The sequence below is a fragment of the Haliaeetus albicilla genome, chromosome 5, assembly GCF_947461875.1.
Source record: "Haliaeetus albicilla chromosome 5, bHalAlb1.1, whole genome shotgun sequence".
Taxonomy (NCBI): Eukaryota; Metazoa; Chordata; class Aves; order Accipitriformes; family Accipitridae; genus Haliaeetus; species Haliaeetus albicilla.
The window spans coordinates 31,057,989-31,084,912 of NC_091487.1; the positions used below are offsets into that span (position 1 = coordinate 31,057,989).

Here is a 26,924-nt window from a genome sequence, read left to right on the forward strand (position 1 = left end):
ATTACAGCATATGTACTTGAATATTTTACTGCTGTTGGTACTGAAGAGAGATTTGAAGTTACGTTATATTAGTTTCATCCTGTAAAAGCATTGATGATGGAGCAGCATCAGGACAAGGGTGTTTTGGGCAAGGGTTTTTCAGGCAGTGATGGGTAAGACAAGCACTAGAAATAGTTCAATTGTATTTATGTGAAAGGTGCCAGCCAAGCACAGAGGCTGGCAGCAATACATTTACCATGGGGTATGAGTAAAATAACGTTGTGTGTTCCTGCCCACAAACCTGCATAAGCTGTGGGTATAAGGAGAACACTGACTGCCTACAGACTGAGTGCTGCAGAGGTACCTGCAGACTAGCCACGTGGCTGCTCCCAGGCCTTTTGTCAGATAGGAAGAATTAATGACGTTGAGGAAATTCTTGCGTTTCTTCCTACTTAAATAGCAGTTCATTTCATCAAACTTCTGGAAACTAAGTTCATGCTGAACAACTTTGCTTAATTTTTCATTATGAGTAGTGCCATTGCTTCAGCAAAGGCCCGTTTCAAAATGAAAGCTGTTTAAAGGTCAAACGTAGTTTAGAGCATCATTATTCACCTCGTGCTCATTCTTTGGGAAGTGCATTCAGACACCTGATTGTTGCAAAAATATTGTTGCAAAGCAAAAGCTCTTTTTCTATGTGCTAGAAATGTTAGTTTTGAATTCAAGTGAAATACATTAGTTCAGTAAGGCTGCAGAGAGACGTATGAAAAACAGATAAGATTAGTACTGTTTGTGCACTTTGATTTAATAAAGCCCATTTTCCTTTTGGAGGTACCTTTCTTGGCGCCCTGCCCTTCTTCCTCAAAGAAAAGTCTTTAGCTACACATAGCTTACCAGCTTAAGTACACTTTAAAAATGGTAATTTAAAAGCCCTGTATAGCCAAAATAGCTCTGTTCCGGAACGACTCACAGCATGGACTTTAAAACAGAACACCCAGCTACTAAGCTGTTCTGTGTCACCTCAAAACATCTGCTGGAAAACAAGGCTATAATAGATACATTGTTCTCGGATGGTCTTTTTTCTTTTTTTGTTAAGTCTTGTTAAATAGCCTGTATTTCATTTCAGTAGAATAGGGCCCTTTTCTCTTGTAGTAGGAAAAACTTTCCTCTTACAAGGATAATTCTGTATGCGTGCGTGCCTGTACTTTCTTTTACATCTTTTCTTTTAAGAGACTCCATTTAAGAGCTAATCTAACTCAAATGGTGGCTGTTTACCCCTCTTAGCCGTTTCTTTCCTACCATGAATATGGCTCCTTACTGCCTTCCCATTCTTTCAGTTGCACCGATGCTGTCGCCTCACTCTCTGAAAAAGGATGGTGTTCACACGCATGGCTGTGGTGCATTTTCCCTTTGCTCTTTGTATCGTCACTCTAAATGTCTGCTGCTCTCTAGGTTCTGTTCTTCAGCCACAGCCCTCAAAGCAAGTACCATGTATTTTTCCTACAAACATACCCTCTTCTGTGGTCCATGGAGCAACGACACCGTCCTATGGAGGAGATGACCATATCAATTGGGTGCTTATGCTATGGCATTGGCTTCCATCCACAACTCCCCTTCCCTCTCTCCTTAAAATTAGTGTGTGAAATAAGATGAAGTATGCCTATTCTACAAGGAAGCTTTGTAGTTGCTTTTAGGTGTACAGGTCTAGAAATTTAGAAGATAAAAATAGAAACTAAAGGTAGCTTTGAGATTCAAAGATCTCGTAACCCGACAGGACCCTTTGGAGGTAGTCAGCGGAGAAGGAATCTCCCGAGGCCTTTCTTTTTATTCATCCTTTGATCAAGAGTGTTTGCCTCTGAAATGGCAAAGTTTAAAGACTATCTACAAAAGCGTCTGCTATGAGCCAGCCCCTGAGAAATGACTGTATCTGTAGGCAAACTGGAAATAACATTTCCGCTGCCAGATGAACTTTCAGACAGTTAAATTCTGATCACAGTGGGGAATGGAAAAAGGAATACCAAGTTATGAAAAACACTTTTGAAATAGGTTTTTTTTAAAATTATTATTTTAATAAGTTAATTGCATTCCATTTTAAGTATGGCTCATAATACCCACCTACCAGTTAGGTTTAATGTAAATTGCAAGTAAAACAACTTGATGCCATCTGATTAGTAATAATTTTATTTTAATTCACATCATCATGTCAACTCTTTTCCCATTTCAAAACAACTGACGCACTGACTTCTTAAATTTAGACATGTTCAGACCTTTCATGTATCAAATACAATAAAAGTACTTGCATAAGGAAGACAACAGATTTATCTAATTATAACTGTGATATGGAAAATATTAAGATTCCTAAACCCATGTTTTGTGTTTAATCATGAAATTTGCCACTGCCCTTATGTGTGTGGAAATATATATTGCATGTATGCCATTGTTGTACGTAAGGTACCGATGTTTCTGATGAGCCTTGATGAATTTGGGGATGAAAAAAAGAACAAGCAAAATGGCACAAGATACTGCAGGTAAATATTCCTTGACTGTTGGTCTTTTATTTTTCAAGAATTTGATTCACATAGAGTTGCATATTCTTGTAGGAGTACCAGTCTCTCCAAAAGACTTGGGAACCTGAATGTATGCGTCGCAAGGCAGCCAGCTGGCATAAACTGATGTTTTCTTGTGCTTCCTGTCGAAATAGCTGTAGTGCTATTTGCAGCAAAAGATGATTTAAGTTTTATACAGTGGAACTGTAGCTGTGGCGCCAAACAGCATGCAAGACCTCGGAGCCGCCTGTGGTCGTTTGACCTGTGTTTTCTTGGTGCTTATAGCTTCTGTTAACAACAGATCCACAAACACTCTTTGGGTAGGCAGCCTTCAGTTTTCGTGATATTCGGTACTGTGCCTAAATACATGAATTTATTCACTAGTTCCTTGGTAGCTGATTCTTCTAGTGAAGAATGCCAGCGTGTCCCCAGTCTCATCCCTGACTCAGCAGGATGTGATTTTTTTGGATGCTGGAGTCTCCATCCCGGCTCCGTTTGGTGACGGATGCTACCAACCATACATGGTTGCTAGAGGTTCATGGCTCAGTGCCCTGCTCTTCTCCTGCCATCCTCTTGTGAAGGAGAGAAAAGGAAGGGAGAGAAGTGGCCCCTATCCTTGGACCATCCCCTGGTGGGGCCCACTATTATTGCCAGGTCCTCTTCTACTCACGGCTACTGTGGAAAGAGCGTGGGACCCTGTGTAGTGTGTCTCTGTAGGCTTGCTGACCTATAGCATTACTTTCTGTCCTTGCCTTTCATTTTAGGGGATAATCTCCCTCTTGGACTTGTGCTGGAGTCCTTTTATCATCCCTCCCCCTTCCCACACTGCTGCCTGAGCAATCTCTACAACTTGGTGCTTTGGGAAGGGCCTGATTCTCCATTTTCCCTTTATGAGACTGGCTGAAACCCCTTTGGTTACCAATCCTCACCTGTGGTCACACTGAACAACGAGCATTTGATATTTGACTGTTCCAGAGCTTTCCGTAAACCAAATAAGTTAGCCCCAAGCTCTGCCAGCCCCACGAACCCTTTCTCCTGCTTGTATCATCACAACACCTTCTGATCGGGGCCTTCAGCTGGGAGAAGGAAGGTGGCTTATCTGGACCTGCCTCTTCCATCCTCCCTCCTGGCCCCTACTGATACCGGCCAAGTTCCCTGGTCGGGCGGCAACGCTTTCTGTGCTGTCTGGCTTAGGCCACGGCACTGGGCCTTACCGAATGCTGCTCCTCAAGCTTCGGATGCGCTGCCGGAGCTTGAGCAGCCGTGGAGTCTTTATCGCAGACAATCCGCGTGCTGCAAGCTGAGATCCAGGCTGTGCTGCGCTGAGGCTCACAGCTCTGGCAGTCGGGAGGTCACAGTCACAGCTAAAATTGTTCTCCAATGAGCAAGGGAAATTAAGGTGGTAATCACGATGCATCTGCAAATTGCAATCAGTCCTGCCATCCCTTTCTGGTTTTACCTCCATTGTGAGGAGGGAAAAAAACCAAACCCAACAAACCTGTTTCAGAAGCTGGACTTGGACACAGTGGCTGCTCACTTACAGACTTCTTTAGGATGCAGCTGCAGAAGTGGAAGCCTTCTTACATTTAGGAGCTCTAGGCATGATCAGAAAAATGGGAATATTGTGTACAGAAGGGGTAAATTTGGGGGAATCAGCAAAAAAACTTGAACAGAATGGAATCCCTTTAATGTAATAATTTTAAGTAAAAGGCAGGAGGAGGCTAGAGTAAGATTGCCTTTCAGTGAATACCCTTTGAGGTCATTTAGCTTTTCTATTGTCATTGTAAAAAAAAAAAAAAAAGTATATCTCAAGAGCATCAAAATGTGACACTAACTAAATGAGAGAGACCTTTGTCCTTGATTTCTTACTGTGAAAATTTCCAAAGAATGCAGTCCAGGTTTCATCCTTTCTGGATCTAAGTCAGCCAGAGTTGCATTTATTTTCTTAGCACTGTTTTCATTCCCAAAATGAGTGTTTATTAGAAATAGGTAACAGAAAGCAAGGTCATCTTGTGCCAAAAGATTCTTCTAAATCTGATGTGTTTTTGCTTCAGGAACTTTAGATGTACAAATATTTCTGTGGGTTTGGGAAGGGAACTATCTGTTTCCTTTGAGGTATGAATACAAGCATTTTGGGGCTAAATCCTTGTCTCTGCTGGGACACTGGAACAGGTTTCTAAGGCCCTTATGTAATTTCGGGCTCACGCCAGTGTTGATGAATGGACTTTAAAAACTGTCAGGCTTTGTAGAAAGCCTGGCTAGGATATTGGTGAGCTTGGCACTTGAAGCCCAGTTCCTGACCATATAGAGACCGCACATAGGGAGGCCAGGCCAGGCCAGGCAAACAGCGGAACAAATTACTAATGACACCTAAAAGAGGAAAAAGAATTTGGAAAACATTGAGGATTTGGTGTTCATGGTTCGACTGCCACAATTATAAAACTCCATCAGTTTTCATCAGGTTTTCACTGACTGTGTGACTAAGCTGGATCCTATCCTAAAGTATAGGGACTGTGCTTTTGATCATTGGTATTGCAGTGAATTGAGGGGGAGAGGTAAGGAAAAAAAGACAGAAACTTAATTCTAGCTAATAAGTGAGAGATTTTTATCATAGAATAAAAAAAATGAACTTGCTCTGCAGAAGGGTGACCTCTTTTTGGTTCACCTGTTTTCATGTTGGGCCCTGAGCCTGCAGAAATTGAACTTTTCCAGGGAGGAGTGAGTGTGGCTAAAGACATGAGCACTCACTCTTCTCCTGAGAGCCCTGGGTTGGTAATAACACTGCTTTTTCTTGCCCTATGCAAGCCAAGGTTAACGGACCAGATTCTTCCCCTGGGGAGAAACGTGGTCTGCAGAACCATCAGAAAGCTGGTGATGTGGCTAGCAAAGACATATGATTTCCCAATAAGAGTTGTAGAACAATCCCACAGCATATAGCAAGGTTCTACAAGCGTGTGTGTCTTTGGCACCTACTCCTAGAGGATTTCCAGTTGTTCATCTGTTTGTTTTTCCTCCCTCTTCTCCTTCAAACTATCACATATCCCTCATATGTAAAAGGTGGCTTCCAGACTGATGGGAGATATAAAACCCACAAAAGGTAGATATTTATGTAGTTAACCTTCCCTGTGTAGTAGCGCTTATCTTCATGTTGTTTGCTTTCAAAGAACTCATCAGAGAGTGGTTATAGTGATGGCAGGCTGGCTAGCCAAAGCTTTTTTCACAGGGAATTAAAAAAAATATCCTCAGCACTGCAGCTGGATGGACTATGACGTTTAGAAGTAGGTATCTTTCCCTCTGAGTTACCAATTCAAACTGTATCTGAATGAACAGGGCCCATGGCTGGTTAATGATCTACAGGAAATAGATCGATATTCTAGTTCAAGGGTGAATTCACATCCCAGCTGGAGCTCAGTAGTTTAGCTGTCAACAATCCCAGGAAAATGAAGCAAAAGAGATCCTGCTTGAGGACTGAAATACATGGGTAAGGGAATCTGAAGAAAATATTGCAACCAGCAGTGTTTCACTTCATTCACATACAAAAAGAGAGGGTTTATTTCAGTGCTACCAAAACTGGCAATACAACAATTAGCTTTGCTAATATACAAGCTCCACACAAAAAATTGTGTGCTTGCCTGTGAAACATTTTGTGTCATAATCCATCATTTTTGGCTGATATCTCTCCCTTGTACCATTTTGTTACGTGATCTGATAGTCTTTGTTATGAACACATTACAGAAAACATGGACGCATAAAAGAACAAACCAAGTAGGAAGACACCAATCATATGGGATTTATAGATGGAAGAAAATGTTGCCCTTATTCAATCTGTTTCACGTGGTGCATATTTGTGGTCTAGAATAAGTATATAAACTCAATTGTTTGCATCTGAAAGATAAAAACTGTATGTGTTGATTTATGGTTTAAAAAGTCTTTTGAGAGGCATATATCAGATTGAATGCTTGGATTCTATTTTTAAATCAATTTAATGCTATGCTTGCATTGCAATAAATGTTTCGGAGCAGAGCTCCTGATGTCATTCATATACAAGGTGTCAAATTCAGTACCTTACACAAGAGTTGCAATTATTCTCCTTGTTAGAGATGCAGTAAGAACCGAGAAAGCTTTGCCATTGTAGCTGAATGCACAAATGGTCCTAGTTCATTTCAGGGAGTAAATCAAACGGTTTGGTTAAGTCCACCACAGAAAAAATTATTTGAGCTGACCTGTAATTTTACTCTCCAAAATGAAGTAGAAGTAATGCTTATTTGCTTTATTTGCTTTGCTTTATTATTTGCTTTAACTTATTTGTTAAAATTAAATCTTCTATATAATTTCAAAACATTTCAAGGTCTATATGTAGAGGGAAGATACAAATTTATTTCAGGGAGGGAGAAAGGGAGTGTAAGGTTTTAGCTATAGGAAGGACTATGGAGAGTTGTATTCATATTAGGTCATTACTACTACAACCAAAACAAAACCTCCCAGCAAATATGGAAAGAATCCACACCAGTTCTTGTTAAGGGAAGCTACACACCTCTCTGGCACTTCATTTTCATCCATTTATTTTCATGATACATACACAATACAAGTAAGAACTTGAAGCAGTAAATAATAGTTACATTGCATGTCCATGCTGAGGTGCTAAAAAACAATTTTCTTTAAAAGCGTTGTGTATATGATCTACCCCTTAGATTGCCAAAAATAGGAATGCACGCCCATGAGATGGGAAGACTGAAGTAGGACTCGGGACTGATAGTCCTGAGGCTTTTGGGGATGTCTGGTTTCATGGGATAAAGATCACTCCTCCATTGCCAAACCAAGAAAGCCAACCTATGCAGTTATGAGAAGGAGCTGAGGTAAGTTCAAGATAATGTTTTAAAAATGTAAAATTTGGTCCTGCTTGGTTTTCAGAAGGGGAAAGACACTGGCAGATAAAGGGAAAGCTACAAAGTTGGTAGTTAGAATTTCAGATTCTTGTGGCAACTGAACTACCTGAGGGTTTATAATTTTGGAAAAAAGATTGATGCATTGGTAGATTAAACATGCAGATTTTTGGATGCTGTTGAAGGAGATCATGTGTGTCTCAGTGACATGTGACCACATTAAGGAACAGAATATATTTGAATGTTGCTGAAAAGGACCAAGATTTCTACATGGAGTAGGGTCACTAAACCATTTCCAAACAAAACAGAAGTGGGTCAAATAATCTACTGCTTCACTGCAAGAAAATTGCTAACATTTTCTCTGATCTCTGAAGTTACAGAGAAATCATCGCCACTGTGGCTAATTTTTCCGTAACACTAGAACACTGACCAAGCTTGACTTTTGATGAGCCAGGGCCATCTGTCAGCAATGAGTAACAATGAACGAATCCTCCACCCAGAGAGAGCGAGCAGGTCTTTCCAATGACTGCCAGTAACAAGGGATAGGAGGTCATTTTGGCCCAACACTTTTTATTTCAGATCTGAAGAACTTAGTTGTGATAGTTTTGAAGTTAGCTCCTATGTACCTACTTATAAACTTTTTACTCTTAGGGTTGCTCCAGTCAACACACTGGACTAACCATTAAGCAATTCCATTTTGGACTATATCCTTTACGTGAAAAGATAAGTGCTGCCTTTTTTCAACTCTAGTCATGGAGCTTTGTATGCGTAGCAGTGTTGGCTCTGTAACTGAATGATAGCAGTGTTCCCATTATCTGAAGTACTGATGTGCTTTGCGGAAAAAGCTATTTTACATTCCACTCTGATGTGTAAACCATCAATGTTAGCAAAATTTTCTTCTAACAGAGGAAAGAAATACTGATTTGTATCACATAGCGTTATACTAGTAAGGGCACTTAAATCAAGTGGTGGTCTCCAGAGGTTTCTTTTCCTCATTCCGCTTCCTTTTTTATTGTTACTTTTCCTTTTTAAAAAGTGTCTAATTCTGAAAAACAAAGGCACTAAATTCATCATTAATTCACAAAATATCCATCTAAATATTCTAAAACCTTTGAATTAAAACAAGCAAGCAAAGGGTTACTGTTTCAAGCTGTGAATTAACTCTTAAGTGACAAGTATATGCAACCATGTGTAAGATTTGCCTACACTTCCTGAAAGACAGATGTGCCAGTTTTCTACAGCTGAAGACCAAATTGCTTATTTTCTTCCTGAGAACGAGTACAGCACTTGAAACTCAGCCCTGTGCTGCTTTTACTTACCTAAAGGGGAAGGTAGATCCCAATGAAGAATTACCAGTCCAGAGACAGGGAAGCTGGAGCTGCTGTGGTGCTGCCCTGCCAGCCAGCCCTGCCTGAGGCTTATTAACAAACAAGAGGCTAGAAAAGTTCCAAAACTCCCTGGTCCTACATGCAGCCACCTAAAACATTGATTAGCAACATGAATGCTGCTGGTACTGTTTTACTTAAAAGACTCACTGAGCCAGGCGTAACCTTTCCTTTAAGCACAGGCCTTTGAGGGACCTTTGCGGATGTGAAGGGCATAGTGACAGCCTATAAATTAAGCCTGCCAAAGAGCCAGCTTACTTTCAACATTGTTTGCCTCTAGATTAACCATGGAGACTTCTTGTACAACCTTCTACATTCCAAATTCCACAAGAGGTATTCAGGGAAAAGGGCCGTGTAACAAAAACCAGCATGCCATAACTCGGGTTGTGTCAGAAGGGAAGAAGTGTGATGAGCATGCTGTTACAGAGATAGAGAGGAAAATCTGAGGTTTTAATGGTAACAGAGAGCTTAGGACTGCCAGTACAACAAAGCCAGATAACTCGTTTGGAGAGGAAAGAGAAGAATGTTTAAAGTACTAAACCCCTGTATTTACTAATTTTTAAAAAAAAAACAAACCCCAAATTGACCAGTGCCTGTTCACACAACAGACCTGAAGATCCAGCTATAAAGCTGGGCACAAATGAAACCTGTCTCCAGAGGCAGTGTAAAGACTGCAAATTAAGTTTCTGAACACAGCCACCAAAGTAATTTCTGGTATCTTTACATAGTTTACTGAAACAGTAAATTCTGTAAGCTGTGCTCCTGGTTTAAATGGGCAGGGTCCATCGTATCACAGGCTCCCACAAGATCCAGACAGAAAGCAGTCAGCAGGTTTTTCGGAAGTTGATTGTCAGCTGCAAGGCTAAAACTCTTCACATAGGAAGCACAGTTCTCCTGGGGATGGATTACTTCAAGCTCCTGGAACAAACTCCCACAGGAAGCAATAAACACTTTAAATGTAATTTTCTTTTCCAAATGCACTTTGACCTTGTTTTTACTAACAAATATAGTGTATACATAGGGAATTAGAATAATAAACTGCATTTGACACAGTGAGTCCTTGCTGACTGAAGTATGGGAGAGTGCTCACATACAACAACTATAATTAACACTGCAATAAAGAAGTTTATTGACTTGGCAAAGTTAGAAGTTTATAGCAGTAGTGTGGAGTAGCTTACAACACTCAGCTGAGATAATTAAATAACATTATTACTTTTTGATAACATGGTCTAGATTATGTATATTTTTATTGTGATACTTTTAAGGAATGGATCAACTGCATTTCTTGTATAGATGTTCTGAAAAAAATCTACAGAGGACATTTCTAGAGGCAGAGACCTACAGCTATGAAGAAATTTTGTTAGCTTCCTCAATTCCCATACGCACTCTCCAGAGCTATCATTACTGGCAAAATTTAATTATATAATGAGATTCTTTTAACTACTAAACTGTCCCTACCTAATGCAGTTGTTAGAAACTGTATTGTAAATATGTGCTTATAAACCAGTTAAGAGCTGCTCTGTGAGTATGACTTGGTTTCTTCCCAAACGTAACAGTCAAAGCAGTTACACTATAAAGTGCAGAAGAAAATTATTACAGATTTCACAGTTTTATGGTTTGAAACTGTGACTGTGTAGGCAAACAAATTTTCTCTTAAGAGAAAAGCTAAGTTACTGTATCAGAAACTTGTACTGAAGGTATCTTCAAGTACATCTTTGGACCATGAAGCAAAGACTGCAGAAATCTAAGCACAAGTATAATGACTTTGGTAAAATAAAAGGTAAGAACTAGAAGTAGTAGTTCTCTTGCTCTAAGGCTGTTTGTCTGTGGTCCTAAAAGGCAGTTTTGTCCTTTTCAATTTTGTTAAATAGTCTGGCTTTAAAGAAGAACACATTTCCTAAAGACAGAGTTGACCTCTTCTTCAAGCTATTGCTTTGTTTACTGTAACAGAAACTATACATAAGAACTTGAAAATGCTATGCTTTTCAGCCAGCTCTGTCATATGCTATAGCTAATACTGCGTTTAGAATGTAATAATGTGAAACTGACCCCCACCAAAAATGTAGCAGGTTTTAATGTTTATTTCTGAAATGTTGATATACACCGTATTAATTACAGATTTTTTTAAAGGTTATAATAATAATGAAATGGGTTTAAGTTTTAATATAATGACAAAATTATAGATATGAAGATATCCGAATATTTTAACAATTCTCTGTTGTCACGTTGCCATCCAGGTAATGGTGTTTCAGTCTTATTTCTGGCCAAGTTGGGACAGCTAAATGTGAAGAGACAGAAAACTATTAGGTTGTTCATCTTATTCTTTCAGTCCAACTAATATCCAGTTCATAGGGTAAATATTTCTGTCCTATAAGCTTTGTTTGTCTCTTACAACCAAAAGTATGCTGGTAGTAGAATATTTAATGCATTCCCTCACAGGAGAGGATCTGAGCTTCAAATCTTAAGATCTGAATAAATCTCGGAGGTGAAGGTGCAGTGTGCACAGTTAAGTCAACAAAAAAGTTAAATAAGCTGACTGAACAGTTATAAACTGGTAAGTACCATTTGTCTCTTTCAAATGCAACAAGAATTAATTCAGTTCTTTAAAATGTAGTTTTGAATAACAATTTATTCTCATCTGAGTAGGAAGTAAAACCATAGGTGGTGACAGTTACTGAAGGGCTGCTATTGGCTGACCACCATGAATAATTTTTATTTTGCATTTGTATTGGAATGAGGCATAGAGAAGTAATGGTGATGATGTTTTTAACAACACTGAAAGATTGATTTTAGTACTGGTATGGACAACATCAAGCTCCCACTAGGCCAGTATTTATAAATAGCAAAATTTAGGACAAAGGTTTAAAGATCACAGTTCAATAGCAGTTTTTAGCATGTAAAAGTCACTAGAATAGCCTGGATAGACATGCTCTTTGTGAAAGTATCAAGAACTGAGTCATTTTTTTCATTAGGATTTATGTTAAGGCAATTATTATGAAGTTGTTCACCTGCATTACCTGTGAACTCACATTGGCAATACAGGCCTTCAAAAGTTAATTAAAAATAATGACTCTAAACCCCCATTTCCATCAAGTGAAAATAGATAACAAGAACATGTATTAATCTTTCACAAATAGTTTGTTTTTTCCATGGAGAGATGTAAAGGTAAGTAAGTCAACACACAGTTACAGAAGTAATTAATATTATAGATGTTACCAAAGGTACCTACCTGTTTTATAAACTGTGTAGCATTAAAAAGTTCACTGCAGCCATACAGGACATGTTTGCCTTGTTTACCCTAAAAAAAAAAGGACAGGAAGAAATCATTAACAGAACAGAATAGCAGAATTGGCCTAAACTAATTGTATACCAAAAAAAAAATATCTTGATGTTGAAGTCTTACACTTTTGGCTGGAAAAAGAATAGTTGTTCCACCAGAGCAAAAAAACCTCTAATTAAATTGAAGTGGAAAATGCGAGACCAGAGGCAGAAAGAATGTGGAAATAATGGGGCATTTTACACATTTAAACTCACTAGAATGCTAAGTTCTCTGATGGATCTATGAATGGCTTGGGAAGTTAACAACCGTACTTGAGCAAATCCTAAAATAATGGCCCTGCGCTAAGAATAATGACATATTTACCATTTCTGTTGTGTTAGAGCCAGAAAACTTCAATCTGTAATTCATTTCCATGGGATGATGTAAAAAACAGCACTTTTTTTGGTAAAGGGATTCTGAAACAGTTATGTTGATTTCAATTGGCTGTATGAGAAACCTAGTTTGCAATTTAACTGCATTTGCTTGATAGGCTACCAAAGTGCTATATTAGCAGTTTGGAAGTGAAACTTAGTTTAAGTAATACATGGTTTCAGATTGAGTTTATTTCCAGTGTTGGGCTAATAATCCCATGGTTCCTCAAGGTTCAAGCATAGGCTTGAGAAATCTGTTTTAGTGTTAAATTATTTTGCATTTTCCTGTATTAGTTAGGTAAAACTTGCTTATTAAAGAGCAAAATAGGAACATAAGCCTTGAAAAAATGATTTTGTTTCATATGTATTACCAATTGTGCTGTTTCAGCAGAAAGTAACAGAAGCAAATTCGAACAGTCCTTAGCTGGTGGTCACATGCTAATTGGGGAGATGGTAATCCTAGTTTAAGTCCTCATCTTTATTAATTTTGAGTGGTTTGTGGCAATAAGTGATTCTTGTCACTGAGCAGGATCTTGAGCTTGCATCTTCCCACTTTTCAGGCCAGTGTTTTTAATCTTGATGTCCGAACAGGTCTGGTTTTGATCTAAACTGGTATTTTGAAAGATCTGCTTTGGTAGTGTGACTGAATAGCATTTGTTTCTGCCTAGTACCCCCCAAAGTTTTAAACTATACAAATATTTGTGAAATGGGACTGTTGCCTTTCAGGCAGCTCTAAAATTCATTAACATAAACACTTCCAGTCTGTTGTATATATTCTTCTAAAAAAAGTAATTTTTAAAATGTGTATGCTTTTATTTAAAGTTAATTACTTAGTCCATTAAAACAAAGAGCTGCATCTCCAAATAATCATTGGAGTCAAGTCGAAACTGCTTAACATCTAAAAAAAACCCCAAACCTCAGTACTCTTCCGAAGTCCAGTGTTATTTAATGACTGAGAAACTTATGCTGGATTTACATTTCTTGTGATAAATGATAACATCTATCCCAGGTAGACTGGAACAGACTATCAAGCAGTATCTTTCTAACCATCTACAGAAGAAAATTAAAGGACATGCTAAATTCTTTTGCACAAAACAGTATGCTAGTCTCCTCTTGGAGGCTCCCTATGGCTTGCAATTTTGATTACACATTTTCAGCATGTTGAACTGAACTTGACCAATATATTTATTTTAAGGCACAATCTGCCTTACTGACATTGTAAATATTTGCTTTTTGACAATGTGAAATAGTCTATTCTAGCACAGAACTGCTCATAATTGGATTTGAGGGTTCCTCTTAATTGTCCTACAGAAAAACCCCAGAATGTCAAAGCTGAATGAACATTGCTTCCTGTTTTAGAAAATTTTAAATACTTTCTCTGTGCTTTCCAAGGCAAACTGGCAAAACAGATAGTACTTAGAAAAATAAAGCAGTGAATAAAAGCTTTGTGGTATCTGCTTGCAAGAACAGAGCTGTTGATTTTTCTCTTTTTATTCTGGAGGAAGACTGATTGAATATTAGAATAATTAATAAGCTACATCTGTTGAAACAACAGATGCTGGAAGTGTACCACATGGAAAAGCAAATTTTATTGGATAAGCCTGTAAGTCACCTGGGAGAGGCAGACAAGTCTCTGGGGGGTGGGAGGTGGAATTAAGGCTTTCATTGACCTTTCTTGTTTTTTCAAGAGCGAGCAGCTAAATGGAATAAAGGTGAGGGAGTCTTTCCCCTTGGGGAGGTCATCTCCCACTGACTAAGTATGCAGTCTGAAGAAACATACAGCACCCTTCAGCTGTGACAACTGATGACGAAGAAACCTCTGCCCATGGGTTCCAGAAGAACAACGATGTCCAACTTCTGACTCTCTGTAAGATCTAACATTATCGTTCCTGTAGCTTTCAGCTCCTTCTGTCCTCTCCATCTGTCTACCAAATGACCTCCTGATTGCCCTCTTATTCCTCATAAACTTCAGCTTCCTGTCACTTTGTATGAAGTGCTGAGTGTTTAACTTGTCCTTTTACAAAGGCTCTGTGTATATACCTATAAGCATACACAGCAAACCTCGGCTCTGTCAGTATGCAGCTACATATCAGAGAAATATGTATTAGCCTCTAGGGGATTCAGAGTTTTATTTTAGTAGGAAGTAACAAATACACATCACTAATACACATGTTGCTGGGCATTCTTTTGAACTGATATGGCATCTGAAGCGGCTTTGGGTAAACTAAGGAGCAAGCCAAAAGTTTGACAGTGCACTCTGCTCCAGGCAGATGCCCCAATGAATGCTATAATTAGTTATCCAGAATAGTGGAGAGTGCTAAGCTGAGCCTGAACAATTTCTTTAACTTACATTCCCCTTCCTCTCCCTTCCCCTATCCAGACCAGCTCTGTTCCAAAATGGCTGCCTGTTGGGGGTGGGGGGAAACAACTCTGCACACACGTTCTGACTTTACGTTCTTCAAGATTTACCTGGACATAAAACTCTCATGTACTTGTTTTGTGGAAGAGGTGTTTTTCAGTGACTAATGCTCCATATTTGTTCTTTTGTGTGAAAAGCCTCAATCCAGTCCACCACAGGACAGGACGATCGTACCATGAACAAGGTCATGATCTGGAAGGAAGAATGGTATGCTGGTGCTCTTAAATAATTTATTACCTACTTCAAAATTTTATCAAGGTTCCTTTTGTATTTTTTTTATGCCTGGAAAGTGCTTGAATCCCACACCCCTGCCTTCCAAGAATTGTAATGATGTAGTTACTTTTCTCCACCCACTGATTTTTGGTATACATGTGTTCTGCTAGGCTGGCCAGCTGGAACCAGAGAACTTAAATCTGTTACACCAGCATTACATAGTTGGTTATGTATTTTCTGCTTTGTGCGTATGACACCTCTTATGATTTCTACACAGAATCAAATGATGCAGTATATCAAGAATAAGCTTCTGTTAACTCATTAGCAAAAACTTCTAAATGTGGATAAATAATAAATGCTCAGATATTGATGCTGATCTGATCTTTGCTCTGACAGATAGCATAGAAGCCAACATAATGCAAATACTGAAACAACAGACATTATGCTCAAGTAAGATTGTTGTAAAATAAGATACTCTTATCTGTAGGCCTTGTTTTGAACTGACTTCATGTTGTGAAGTTGCATATGAAAAAGCACCGTAGTATCTCTTCTGTGGTATTCATGAAAACTAGAGATTTCTGAGCAGTTCCTTACTTTCAAGGCTATGATATGCTACAGCTGCTTTATTTAACAACAGCAAATGAAAACTAGTAACAGGACTCCAAAACAATATGAACAGCCAAACTGACAGCATTTGATGTGTCAGTACAGAAGACAGGTTAATTCAGTTAGCTACATCTGCTGACAGTTTCCAACCATGTTAGTGTGTACGAAGACAAAATAAAGCAGAATGCAGTTTATTTACTCAATTAAAAAGTGCAACATGAGCAAAAATACCAGAAACAGTAACTCTTTGTTGGTCTGAATTAATACTCCACATTTTCTACTGATTTTGTACATACTTTTTTCCCAGAGTCTGTATATAATAAGGATGTTAAGGCTAGTTTCATAGACTTAATCTTCTAAATACTAAATGTTACACAAACCCTGCTAAAACTGGTTTCTATCAGTAAGTTATGGACTACAACCGACAGAAGTGCACATACCTTTATGTAGTCAATAAGATTTTGATATTCAATATAGTTGCCTCCTCCAACTACAAACACTATTGCCTAAAAGGCAACACACATATAATCAGAGTACGCATTCAAATTCTTAACGTTTCAGTGGTAAAATATATACCAAATCATCCTAATCACACTGCAGTCTAATAAGAACTGGATACAGAACCACTAGCTTCCTGCCCTAAAGAAGATAATAGAAGAGTTTTTAGTAGGATGCAGAAGAGCAAGCTGAGAGCTTTTAACATGTCACTATCTTCTACTAAGAAATATTTGAAACATGCAGTTTCAACATGTTACTTCTTTGAGCGGAGATGTCTCCAGTGTCCATAGGAACAGTTAAAATATTTCCATGGATGCTTAAGAATTGATTTGGGACACAAATAAAATACTTCTGTTATAAAGGAATATACTTTTTCATTATTTCCCCCCCTCCCACTTACCACTGGTAATAATCTATAACATTACAGACCACCAGTATTTTCTGGGCTATGTTTAAAAGAGAACACTTAATGAACAGAAAAAGGAGACTTAAGAGTTGCATCATTTTTGTTAACATTCACTATCCAAAATTGTTTGACTACACTATATGAATTTTATACAGACATTTTTGCTAGCCATATGTATATGACACCACGTCTATTTCTTTTCTTCAGGAGGATAATTAAGAGATTTCAAGAGAAATCTGAGACATTTGTATATTGCCAAGGCAAAGATTTTGCTTATGAAACTTGGTAGTAAGATCAGGTAAGCAAGACTTTTACTATTTGCAAATACTTATGTTGAAAATTACTGAAAGTTACTGGCATTAGTATAAAATTACATTTGTTGGTTTGCTTTTTTCCTTTAATTGCAGAGACTGTTTAAATTACTGTCGCTTAAATCAGTGGTCAACACTGCTGTTTAAAGCCAGGCAAAGGATTAAATCTAGAGAACATTCTAAAGATCTGGTATAAAAATGGGGGGTTTAAATTGCTGAGTACCCAATTATGATATTAATAAATCCCTGTAATTACCTCCAGAAGAATTTTCTAGATTTTTTTTTCCTCCAGTATTAGTTAATGTTTGCATAGTCCTTTGAAGATGAAAAGACTTCTTCAGAATAACAGCTAATTATAATTAATAATAGGTATAATTAGTCTAAGTGGTTTTTGCAAACAAGACCTCTCGTTTTCTTAATTGTGATCATCAAAAATGACTGGTACTTCAGGATTTATTTTTTTTTTTAACACATGAACATTGAAAAATAATTTCTATGTGACTTACCTCCTGGAATGGATTTTTGTTTCTTGGAACTGAGCTATAAAAAGAAACACAAACTACAATTTAAATTTTATTAGACATTAATATAAATACGCAAAATAAGTATCATGCACACATCATGTTTATGGAATACTATATAATATTAGACATATAAAATAGAACAATAATTGCCTTTCTGCATTCATTCTGTAAGTATTTTATTTAAATGATTTGTTATGGAAAATCATTCATTCTACAGGACGGAATACATCAGTAAACAGGAGTTTTACTTCATCAGTTTAAAGGTTGCTGTTTGCATCATAAGCTTTGTGTCAACACTTCTTTTCGAGCTTAAAAGCTCTAACTATAGTGCTGCTAGCTAGGAGCAAATACAACGAGCAAAAAATTTCATCAGTATTAGCACCGTTCATGACACTTGCAAATCCTGCCTATTGGAATCTTAACTAGGTAAGCCAGTCAGTCTGCAGTGCCTGCATGTGTACTTATTGATGCTTCAAAAATCTCAAAAATACTATAGGCAGCAGGAATGTGTTCTGCTGTCAGGTGTCACAGCAACAACATTAGGATTAAAATGATTTAAGGAGGAAGATGTAAGTTACAGTTTGGCTGGTACAGACTCTTCCTCTCCATTTGAATACACGGTCCTAGCCACAGGGAAGTAGCAGGGAGAGGGGGAGAAACCTCTTTTCCTGCATCACCTTGCATCTTCAGGAGGAAGGGAAAAAGCAAAGAGAAAGCTCTGAAGGGTCAGTCTGCTCTCCTGCCCTTTGCTCACTACCTTCCTGCCCTGTACGGGCCTGCAGCCCCAGGTAGTCAAATACATCTTCTGTTCTAAGACAGATTAAAAGCATTGCATTTTGCCCTTCAACTTACCTTTTGCCTTATTTTGAGAAGTTTTCTCTGAGTGACCAATAACAATTGACCCAACATGGAGCCCAGTGTACCAGAAATACAGGTTTTGAGAGGGAATGACTATCTCTAACATGTTGTTTTGATCTGGCATGAGTACTACAGACTGCCCATAAGTGGAACTGTTAGCCCAATTCTCTCATCGTTTGAATATGATATGACAAATCCACACACATTTTATGTTATCCTTTCAGAGGGCAAGGCCTGTTTATACTTGACGTAGGCTTTACACAGGATATAAAGATACTGTTTTGTTAAGACTGAATTACAGTAATGTAGATCCTACTCTATTTAAAAAATAATAGGTAGAAATGCCAGTATTTCTTAAAACAGGAGTATGTTAGAAAAAAATTAGTCACTTTTTAATATCATTCCATTAATTATACTAATTGATATTGTTACTTTAAACTAGTAATATTTTGTCAAGCCAGCCAAGCTGTGGTTTTTTATCATCTACATAAATAGTTGAAGGGAGAATTAGAAGAAACCCTTATATAGCTATACTAGAGTTTTGTTGTCATGCTGAAATATGATTTAAGGAATATAACTTCAGTTTATGTACAAAACCCAAACAAACCCCAAACTAGAAATTAAGTTTTTCCCTATGATGATTATTATAGCTATACAGAATGGCACATTAATGAACAGGTGTAAATGCATATCTTTACATTGTTTAAAGCAATGTAAGAACTACATGGAGTGGGTAAAAAATGCACATTTACATGAGAAAAACCCTTCAGCTTTAATAAAACAAATCTTTGCACTTCTGCACAAAATCCTCCAAAAATGCTATAAAAGCATAACAAAACAATGAAAGTTGCAATTAAAATGAAACATAAAATACTGGCAATTTTCTTTTTTGATGCTTTGAAAATCTGCTTATCTTTGAAATTGTATAGTCTGTAATAATACTTTCTAATGAAACATACACATTATCTGAAATTTGTTTCCTATTACTACTGATGCTGTCAGAAATATACTTTCCATGTTTCAAGACTAGAGGAAGCAGAGACAGATTTTTATGTAAATAACTAAAACCAATTCTGGACCTATTTTATCCATAGTCATCCTGTAATAAACCCCTGCAATTAAACAAGCTGCTTGTTTTCCCACAGGTATGGTGAAAAGTACTTTTAGAAGGTATGTTAAAATTAAGTATCTTCTCTGTTTCTAGGGTATTAGAGGTGAGATTATCAGCCACAGTTATTGGTCAAAGATATAAAGCAAAAGATACACATTTATAAACTTCTAGTGTAATTCCACTTCTTCTCTTTTATTGGCAAAATAAACTATATCCACCTCTCCCTTGATATGCACATGAATATAAAATGTGCACCTGCCTACACAAGAGCAAATGCAGTCAATTTTTTGTGATTTTTTTTTCCAAGTTTATTAACAAATTACTAAATAAGAGTTGTATTCAAATGAAAATTTTAACTGTTTAAAAAGTGATAAAGAAATTTTGGTGCACTATCCAATGACTTTTTAATTTAACAGTGAAAACCTACAAATTTTCAAAGAAACCAAGCAGTACACCTATAAAGAATTCTAACAGTTATTATTGCTAAATATTAGTACACATTCCTGTGACTAAACCAATGTACATGTTAGCAGCATGTTCAGTCACTGGAACAAAAGATATTTTTTTTTGCAGTGTTATAAAAATTTATCTGGTTGATCCACTTCCTGTTGTGAATTCTTTCAACAGCAACTGTTGTAACTTAGAATTAATGACTACAAGTAGTTAATTGTAGTCAGCATGTAAAATAAAACCGGATTTCTTAAGTTACCCTGTGAAAAGGCTATGAGGAAAGAAGCAAAACTCATAGTAAACTCACCTGTCACTGCCTCGTAGCATCTTGGGGTCAAAATACCGGTAGTCATCTGTCTCCTATTAAAAACGTACTTTTTATCTCAAAAGATTGGAATTTTGGCTTATGAATTTCTACTTGTATCTATTACATTAAACATCATTCAAACCAATGTCGTTTTGCACTTAGCAGTCACATCTTTCAAAATTAATTGTGGTGTCTACTAATACTTACGGTATTTGTACATAACTGAACCAGTACAGAATAAACAACAGTGCGAGAGCTATGAAGGGTGCTATTGAGCTTTTTGTTTCTGGTTCATCTAAAATTGACTATTGCACACTTTCCAAAAAATACATTGGTTGCATAATAAATCCCAATAGAAAGGCAGTAGGCAGAAAGAAAAATTAAGGTGCTACCAGCTTTAGAGGAACATCACAGGGTTAGTTATAAATGCTAAAATTTTCCAGGTTAGAGATCTGGTATTGATTTAATATTATAAAACAAAACACTTCTATGGCAATGAATGCTAAATACAAGATAGATCAAAATCTGCTACTGTTATGTAACTTACCCTTTTCATTTCATGATTTATGACTACTATTAAACCAAAATTAAGCTCTTGAAGAAATGAGTTCCACAAGAATTTGACAAGTCTGACTGTCTAAACTATAAAAAAAAAAAAATGTTCTTCACACAAAACACTGAGGCACTTCCAATATTTTTATTGGCAACAAGCAGGATTTTTGCCAATTATTACGGATGAAAAACAAAACTTCTTAGTAACTCCTTCTGACAACTACTTGGCTTTCTTCTGTTTCTATACTACATTTTCATCCAGGTACTGTGAAGTTTAGTTGGTGGATAAACTACGTGCAGGACTACAGTTGATTTCATCTGGGTGCTTACATGCAAAATCTCTGTGTTTTGATGATTCTGTAGAGCAGAAATAATTCTTCTTGAGCAGTAGCCATTTTCTGGGGAGTTTATTGGAGCTCACAAAGCATAACTACCTCTATTACTACAAAATATTTAGCATACATGTGGTGGTTACACACACAGAAAATAAATCTATTTGATATTAAGGACTTGCATGTAATTATATAAAATATGTCTCTCATCGTCTTTTTTAAAAAAAATTAATTTAGATCTAATTTCACACTGAAGCCCTGTAAAATGCTTTTATATGCTTCACCAGGAATTTCAACTGCATTTGTAAAGGCTGCCAGCTTTATGATTTTGGCAGCCTTGTACATAAAGATGGTATAGTAGTGACTTTGAAGTAATGAGAGAGCTGGGAAAGGACAGATATTGCTACTAAAACTGAGAGGTATTTGAGAAACCTGTAACTTGGATAAAGAGCTGCAGCTTCCTCGTTTGTTAGAATGAATTACAGATCAATGCCAGAACTAAAATCAGAGTTAAAAAAAAAGTATTACAAACATTTCCTCCTGAATGTGTTACTGCTGTGTTTTTTCACTGTGGGCTTGTGTAAGTAGACACACAAAAAGCGGTAAAGTAATAGAAATGTGATAAGCTAGTTTTTTTGTTGTTGTTGTTTTAAATACACCATTCCTGCTGAAATCAGTTCTGAGGGTGCAGGGAAAGAAACCCTACTAGACTTTGTTTACTTTAAGAAATAGCTTGTCTGCCAATAAAAACAACTGTATAGCAGTTTCCTTAGACACAACTGAATCTGTGACTTCCTAAGCAATTCCAGACTAAAATTCATACTTTTGAAATTATAATCTTAATTTTCAAGATTTCAAATAAAAATGGAAAAAGACCCATGGGAATATGCTTGACTTTCAGTCTGTATTGGTTTTCTGCAGAATCTAACATGACTAGTTTGGATTAAGGAAGTCCTCCATTTTTAGAATTTTTTTGTTGTAATGCATGAAAGGTAATCATACGGTAGGTATATCCTAAGCCTGAAAGATACTATATTCACTGAAAGGGATGATATTAACCAAAATACAGTTCCATTCACAAATAAGACTTACCTACCTCTTAAGTGAATAAAAATGCACATACTATATTGACAGAGGCTAAACCCCTTTGGGACTTTGTCATAAAAATATTAAAGGTTTACTTATCAAAGATAAGAAGAATCAAAGCATTTTGTGGAAGATACTTAAAAGAATCTCGGTAATTCTGTAGTAAGTAAGTGGTGGGCAATTTCACAACTATGGGTTAAAATTTATGTATACTTGACAATATGATTTTTTTTTTTTTTGTTAGGAGGATTTAAAGTTTTAATCAATCTTCATTTAGCGATACCAAAACAAAGCAACTATGTTAGATTTATGAAAAGAACACTCCTTTATGAAAACATAATCCAAAAGCAATTGCTTAAAAACCTGCTTCAACCAATAAATGTTAATACTACTTAAAAAACCCAAGTAACGGATTCCTTTAAGGTCATCAATGAATGTTTCTGAATAAGTATTTCAAGAAAAAGTGTAACTATAGTTAAACAATCTAGACAAATTAAAAAAATTACAGGATGGTATTATTGCCCGTAAGAACTGTTCTATCTGTTCCTGCTTTTGAAAAACTTGGAAAACACAGGGGTAGACTCATTTGTGCTTCCTGGTAGCTGTGAAACAAAAGAAGCAGCAGGGACAAGTAATACACAAAGTGATTTACAGATAACCCTACAGAGCTTTGCACAGCATATCATTCTAAATAGGTTTAAAATCACAACTGACAGTAATATTTTCGAATGTTGGCGATACAAGTTGTATATTTCATATATTTACTTTATTGTTGCATTTTATACTTAGAAAATAATTTATTTACGTTCTTTGTAATAATTGTTTGACTTCTCAATAATCTGTTCTAATTTTGCATTACAACTTTTATCTGTATGTACATTTCATACAGTGATCACTGTAGTTAGTAAGATCCAATTAATTATAAAGGAATTTTTTTTCTATTTTGTAAAAAAAAAAAACCAAAAAAAAACTTAAGCTTTTTTCCCCCCCTCCCTTTGTATTTTGCCTGCAGTGCAAAAAATTCTGGGAAATAGAAAAGGACCTCAAACATCAGAAGATCAAGAGAGGCCACAGTGGTGTATTTCTACACATTGACCTTTTCCAGATACAATTTCATTTCTGTTGATGGAACAGCAAGTCTAAACATATTCCAGAATGACTCTCTGGGTTGCTTCTGTTAGCTGAAACTTACTCAAAAAGTTGCTGTCAAATTTCCTGCAGGTTAGCAGAATCATTCTTTAGGGCTTGCCTGGTCTCTTATGACTTGAAAAGTAGGACTCCCTGTTTTGGGCCATGAATACCAGTCTCTGACATGGCAGTGAAACACGAAGCTGCTGTCTGACTGGCTCAATCTCTGCTTTTTCAAGTGAGAAGATCAATGTTTTCTCCAAATTATCAAAGTGATCGTAGCTGTTTTCTACTAAGTGAACTGTAACAATATCACATCAGCAAAAAACCCCCGTGTGATGTGCACACTTTTCCAAATCAATTCCTAAACTTGTACCCTGAAAAAGCTAGCGTTTATTTAAGAAAAATTGTTTTCTTTTTTCACCTGCTTGTAAGTTATCTGTAGTCTTTAATTTTGGATTTCTGTATTAAGTGTTCTGAGTGACCTCTACTGGTTGACTAGATAAAAGTAGCTCCGTACCTATTTTCTAGGTCTTGCAAAGAGGGACAACAATCCACTGCCACTGAAAACAAGTGTCAATTTCTTTGCTTAAGAGATAGCGAATTTTCTGCTAACAATCATGACAATATATTATCTATGCAATACAGTTTAAGAAAAGGCAGGATTACTTGCATGTTGATCATTTTCATATTTTACCATTATTTATCTCCATTTACATATAGTTAATAACTGAAGTTGAAAGTGGACTAAGAAGAATGTTTTAAACCTACTAACCAGTGTGAAATATAACAATTGCATCTCTCTGACACTGATGACATTAAAACAGGACGACTGATACAATGTGGCAAACATATTAAAGCTTTCTAAATTACTTTTAACAGGTGATTTTTTCAGAACAAGTTTGTGCACAGGATGGTTTTATGTAAGAGTTCTGAAGGAACGAAGTACATAGTAAGAAAAGACTGCTTTGACTATACACTACGTATAAAAAGACAGGGCTATTTTTAGCTGTAAATTCTAGCAAATGTCTTGACTATCTAGCTAACATTTAAGCGTTTCAAAAGTTTGTAACTTATGTAAGTGAGCAAATTTTCACAGAAACAAGGGGAAAAGAGGACTTTTCTGACAGAAAACCAACTCTGATTGCAAACTGAAAGACTGCATGAGTACTAAAATATTTTCCTCTGAATAGTAAAGCTTTAAAGATGTGGGAAACAAAATTTTCTTTAACATACCTCTCTAACTACTTTGCTTCTGAACTCGCGCTCTTAAAAAAAAAAAAAATCCCCTTGATGCAAAGAAAATTTCGGCCCACGGTTCAACTTTTAGAAATTTCAGAGCAGCAGAAACTCAGTGTAGCACAAGAGTAACAGAAGCTCAGAATTGGAAAAAAACCTCAAAAACATTAGTTCCAATGAGACACAATACATAGTCATTATTTAGAAACTATTTTTATGCAAAAAATCTTATGAAATAGTTATGAAAATGGATCTATTCTTGAGATACAGCATGATTAGATTTAACTGCGTTACCATGAAAAAAAATAGCCATGGCATATTACATCTCACAGCCTCAAGATTTCATTTGTTCCACCTCTTTCCATCTGAAGGCATTTATACTTACGGGGTTTGACTTCATCTCCATAAGGTTGTCCAATATACGTGTGACTGGTAGATTCTGTAAAACATAATGTGAAATTAATGGAATGCTGAAATGCTTACTATCAATTATTCACAGGCATGCTATTATTTACAGAATAGTTTACAGAGCATTTGAAATACTACTTTAAACAGTTTTTTTCTTATATTTTATATTTTGTAAAGGTTGAGCAGTTTTATCATCACCTAAATTACCTTTCTGTACAGAAAATGCAAACATCTGAGGAGCATCTAGCTAGGGGATGAACAGATAGCATAAAAAGAAGTGTGAAGACAAGAACGGAGTTGTATTTAGGTATTACCACCATATGCAGACATGTGATGATGTATGCATTCTTATTCAAAAAATACTTTGCAGTTTAAGGAAAGAATTTTAAAGCTGAAGATGAGAGTTAAGGGTGTGATTCTAAAAAAGAACTAATGTTGTCAAAGAAATGGGTAAAAAAAGCAATGCTGGCAACAAATGTTTGGATGAACTGGAAAGGAACAAACTTTGAGATTCAAGATGACTTTTCCTTATTTAAGATGGGAAATGTTAGCTTGGACAAAGGATCTGAAGTACTAAACAGTCAAACCACTTTAGTTATAATAAACTGAGGGAGAGTTTACATAGCAACAGAATTGGAAAAGTGTCTTGTTGACAGAATATATCAAAAAAGGATATTCCAAAAGATGATCTACAAATAACACTGAAAAATGCTTAGTAAAAACCCAATGTAAATCCCCAGATGACTGAATGAGGAATAAAAAGTTAACTTTTGTCGTGGTTTAACCCCAGCCAGCAACTAAGCACCACGCAGCCGCTCACTCACTCCCCCCCATCCAGTGGGATGGGGGGGAAAATCGGGAAAAGAAGTAAAACTCGTGGGTTGAGATAAGAACGGTTTAATAGAACAGAAAAGAAGAAACTAATAATGATAATGATAACACTAATAAAATGACAACAGTAGTAATAAAAGGATTGGAATGTACAAATGATGCGCAGGGCAATTGCTCACCACCTGCCGACCGACACCCAGCCAGTCCCCGAGCGGCGAATCCCTGCCCCCCCGCTTCCCAGTTCCTAAACTAGATGGGACGTCACATGGTATGGAATACCCTGTTGGCCAGTTTGGGTCAGCTGCCCTGGCTGGGCATGAGAAGCTGAAAAATCCTTGACTATAGTCTAAACACTACTGAGCAACAACTGAAAACATCAGTGTTATCAACATTCTTCACATACTGAACTCAAAACATAGCACTGTACCAGCTACTAGGAAGACAGCTAACTACATCCCAGCTGAAACCAGGACACTTTAATAGAAATACCACAGACCTACATCAGGCTAAAAAATATGAGGAAGAATAGTGTTTTGTTTGGCTACCCCAAAACACCTGGAGAAGGAATTAAAAGCCAGAAAAAAATATCCTGAAAACATTGGCATTGTGGCTTCTTACTCACTCAGAACCCCCCAAAAAGTTAGCCATTTTGTCAAGAATGCTACTAACTTTTTAAAGCCACACGTTAGAAGAAATGACAAAATGTTTAATTCAAGAAGAACAGGAAGTCTTATTTAGAATAGAATTATTATTTATTGTTACAAGTAACAGTTTATCTGAATATCTTTATAAAACACAATATACAGGCAAGCTGCATATTTATAACAGTTTTCTCAACTATATTTCATGACATGCCACTGATTTGTAACTGTGCAATGCGACTTATCATACCTAGTCATAGTGAAATTCCCACAGAATAAATTTCATTGACTTCCCTACAAAAGCCACGGGCACAATCTTTTAAAACCTTTATTTGATAGCTGACATTTTTCATGCATTAATTATGTGTATAATAGGATGACTAAACAAACAACAGCTATGATAAGATTAACTATGTCAAAAAGATGCATCTTTAGTTAGAGGTAAGATTTCATTTTATTTAGTTCTGATATGCTGCATTTCTAAGTCAAATTCTGATTCTTCCACTAAGAATTATAATACAACG

At 36.7% G+C, this 26,924-nt stretch overlaps 1 protein-coding gene and 1 long non-coding RNA gene across 5 annotated transcripts in view; one reads left to right on the forward strand and one right to left on the reverse strand.

The window, feature by feature from the left end:
- Positions 1-23,257, forward strand: part of LOC138685483 (uncharacterized) — a 50,536-nt gene extending 27,279 nt beyond the window's left edge. Inside the window, exons 4-9 of the long non-coding RNA XR_011324752.1 lie at positions 7,214-7,378; positions 11,230-11,344; positions 14,169-14,347; positions 15,037-15,106; positions 16,830-16,920; positions 23,166-23,257. This is a non-coding gene — a long non-coding RNA (uncharacterized lncRNA). The remainder of the gene's footprint in view (positions 1-7,213; positions 7,379-11,229; positions 11,345-14,168; positions 14,348-15,036; positions 15,107-16,829; positions 16,921-23,165) is intronic.
- Positions 10,854-26,924, reverse strand: part of LOC104322887 (sec1 family domain-containing protein 1) — an 80,564-nt gene continuing 64,493 nt past the window's right edge. For all 4 annotated transcript variants that reach the window (XM_069784053.1, XM_069784056.1, XM_069784054.1 and 1 more), the window contains 6 exons: positions 24,906-24,959; positions 20,184-20,236; positions 17,440-17,473; positions 16,159-16,224; positions 12,020-12,088; positions 10,854-11,068 (listed from right to left, as the gene is read on the reverse strand). In XM_069784053.1, the coding sequence (XP_069640154.1) occupies positions 11,045-11,068; positions 12,020-12,088; positions 16,159-16,224; positions 17,440-17,473; positions 20,184-20,236; positions 24,906-24,959 (300 nt within the window). In that variant the 3' untranslated portion in view covers positions 10,854-11,044. The remainder of the gene's footprint in view (positions 11,069-12,019; positions 12,089-16,158; positions 16,225-17,439; positions 17,474-20,183; positions 20,237-24,905; positions 24,960-26,924) is intronic.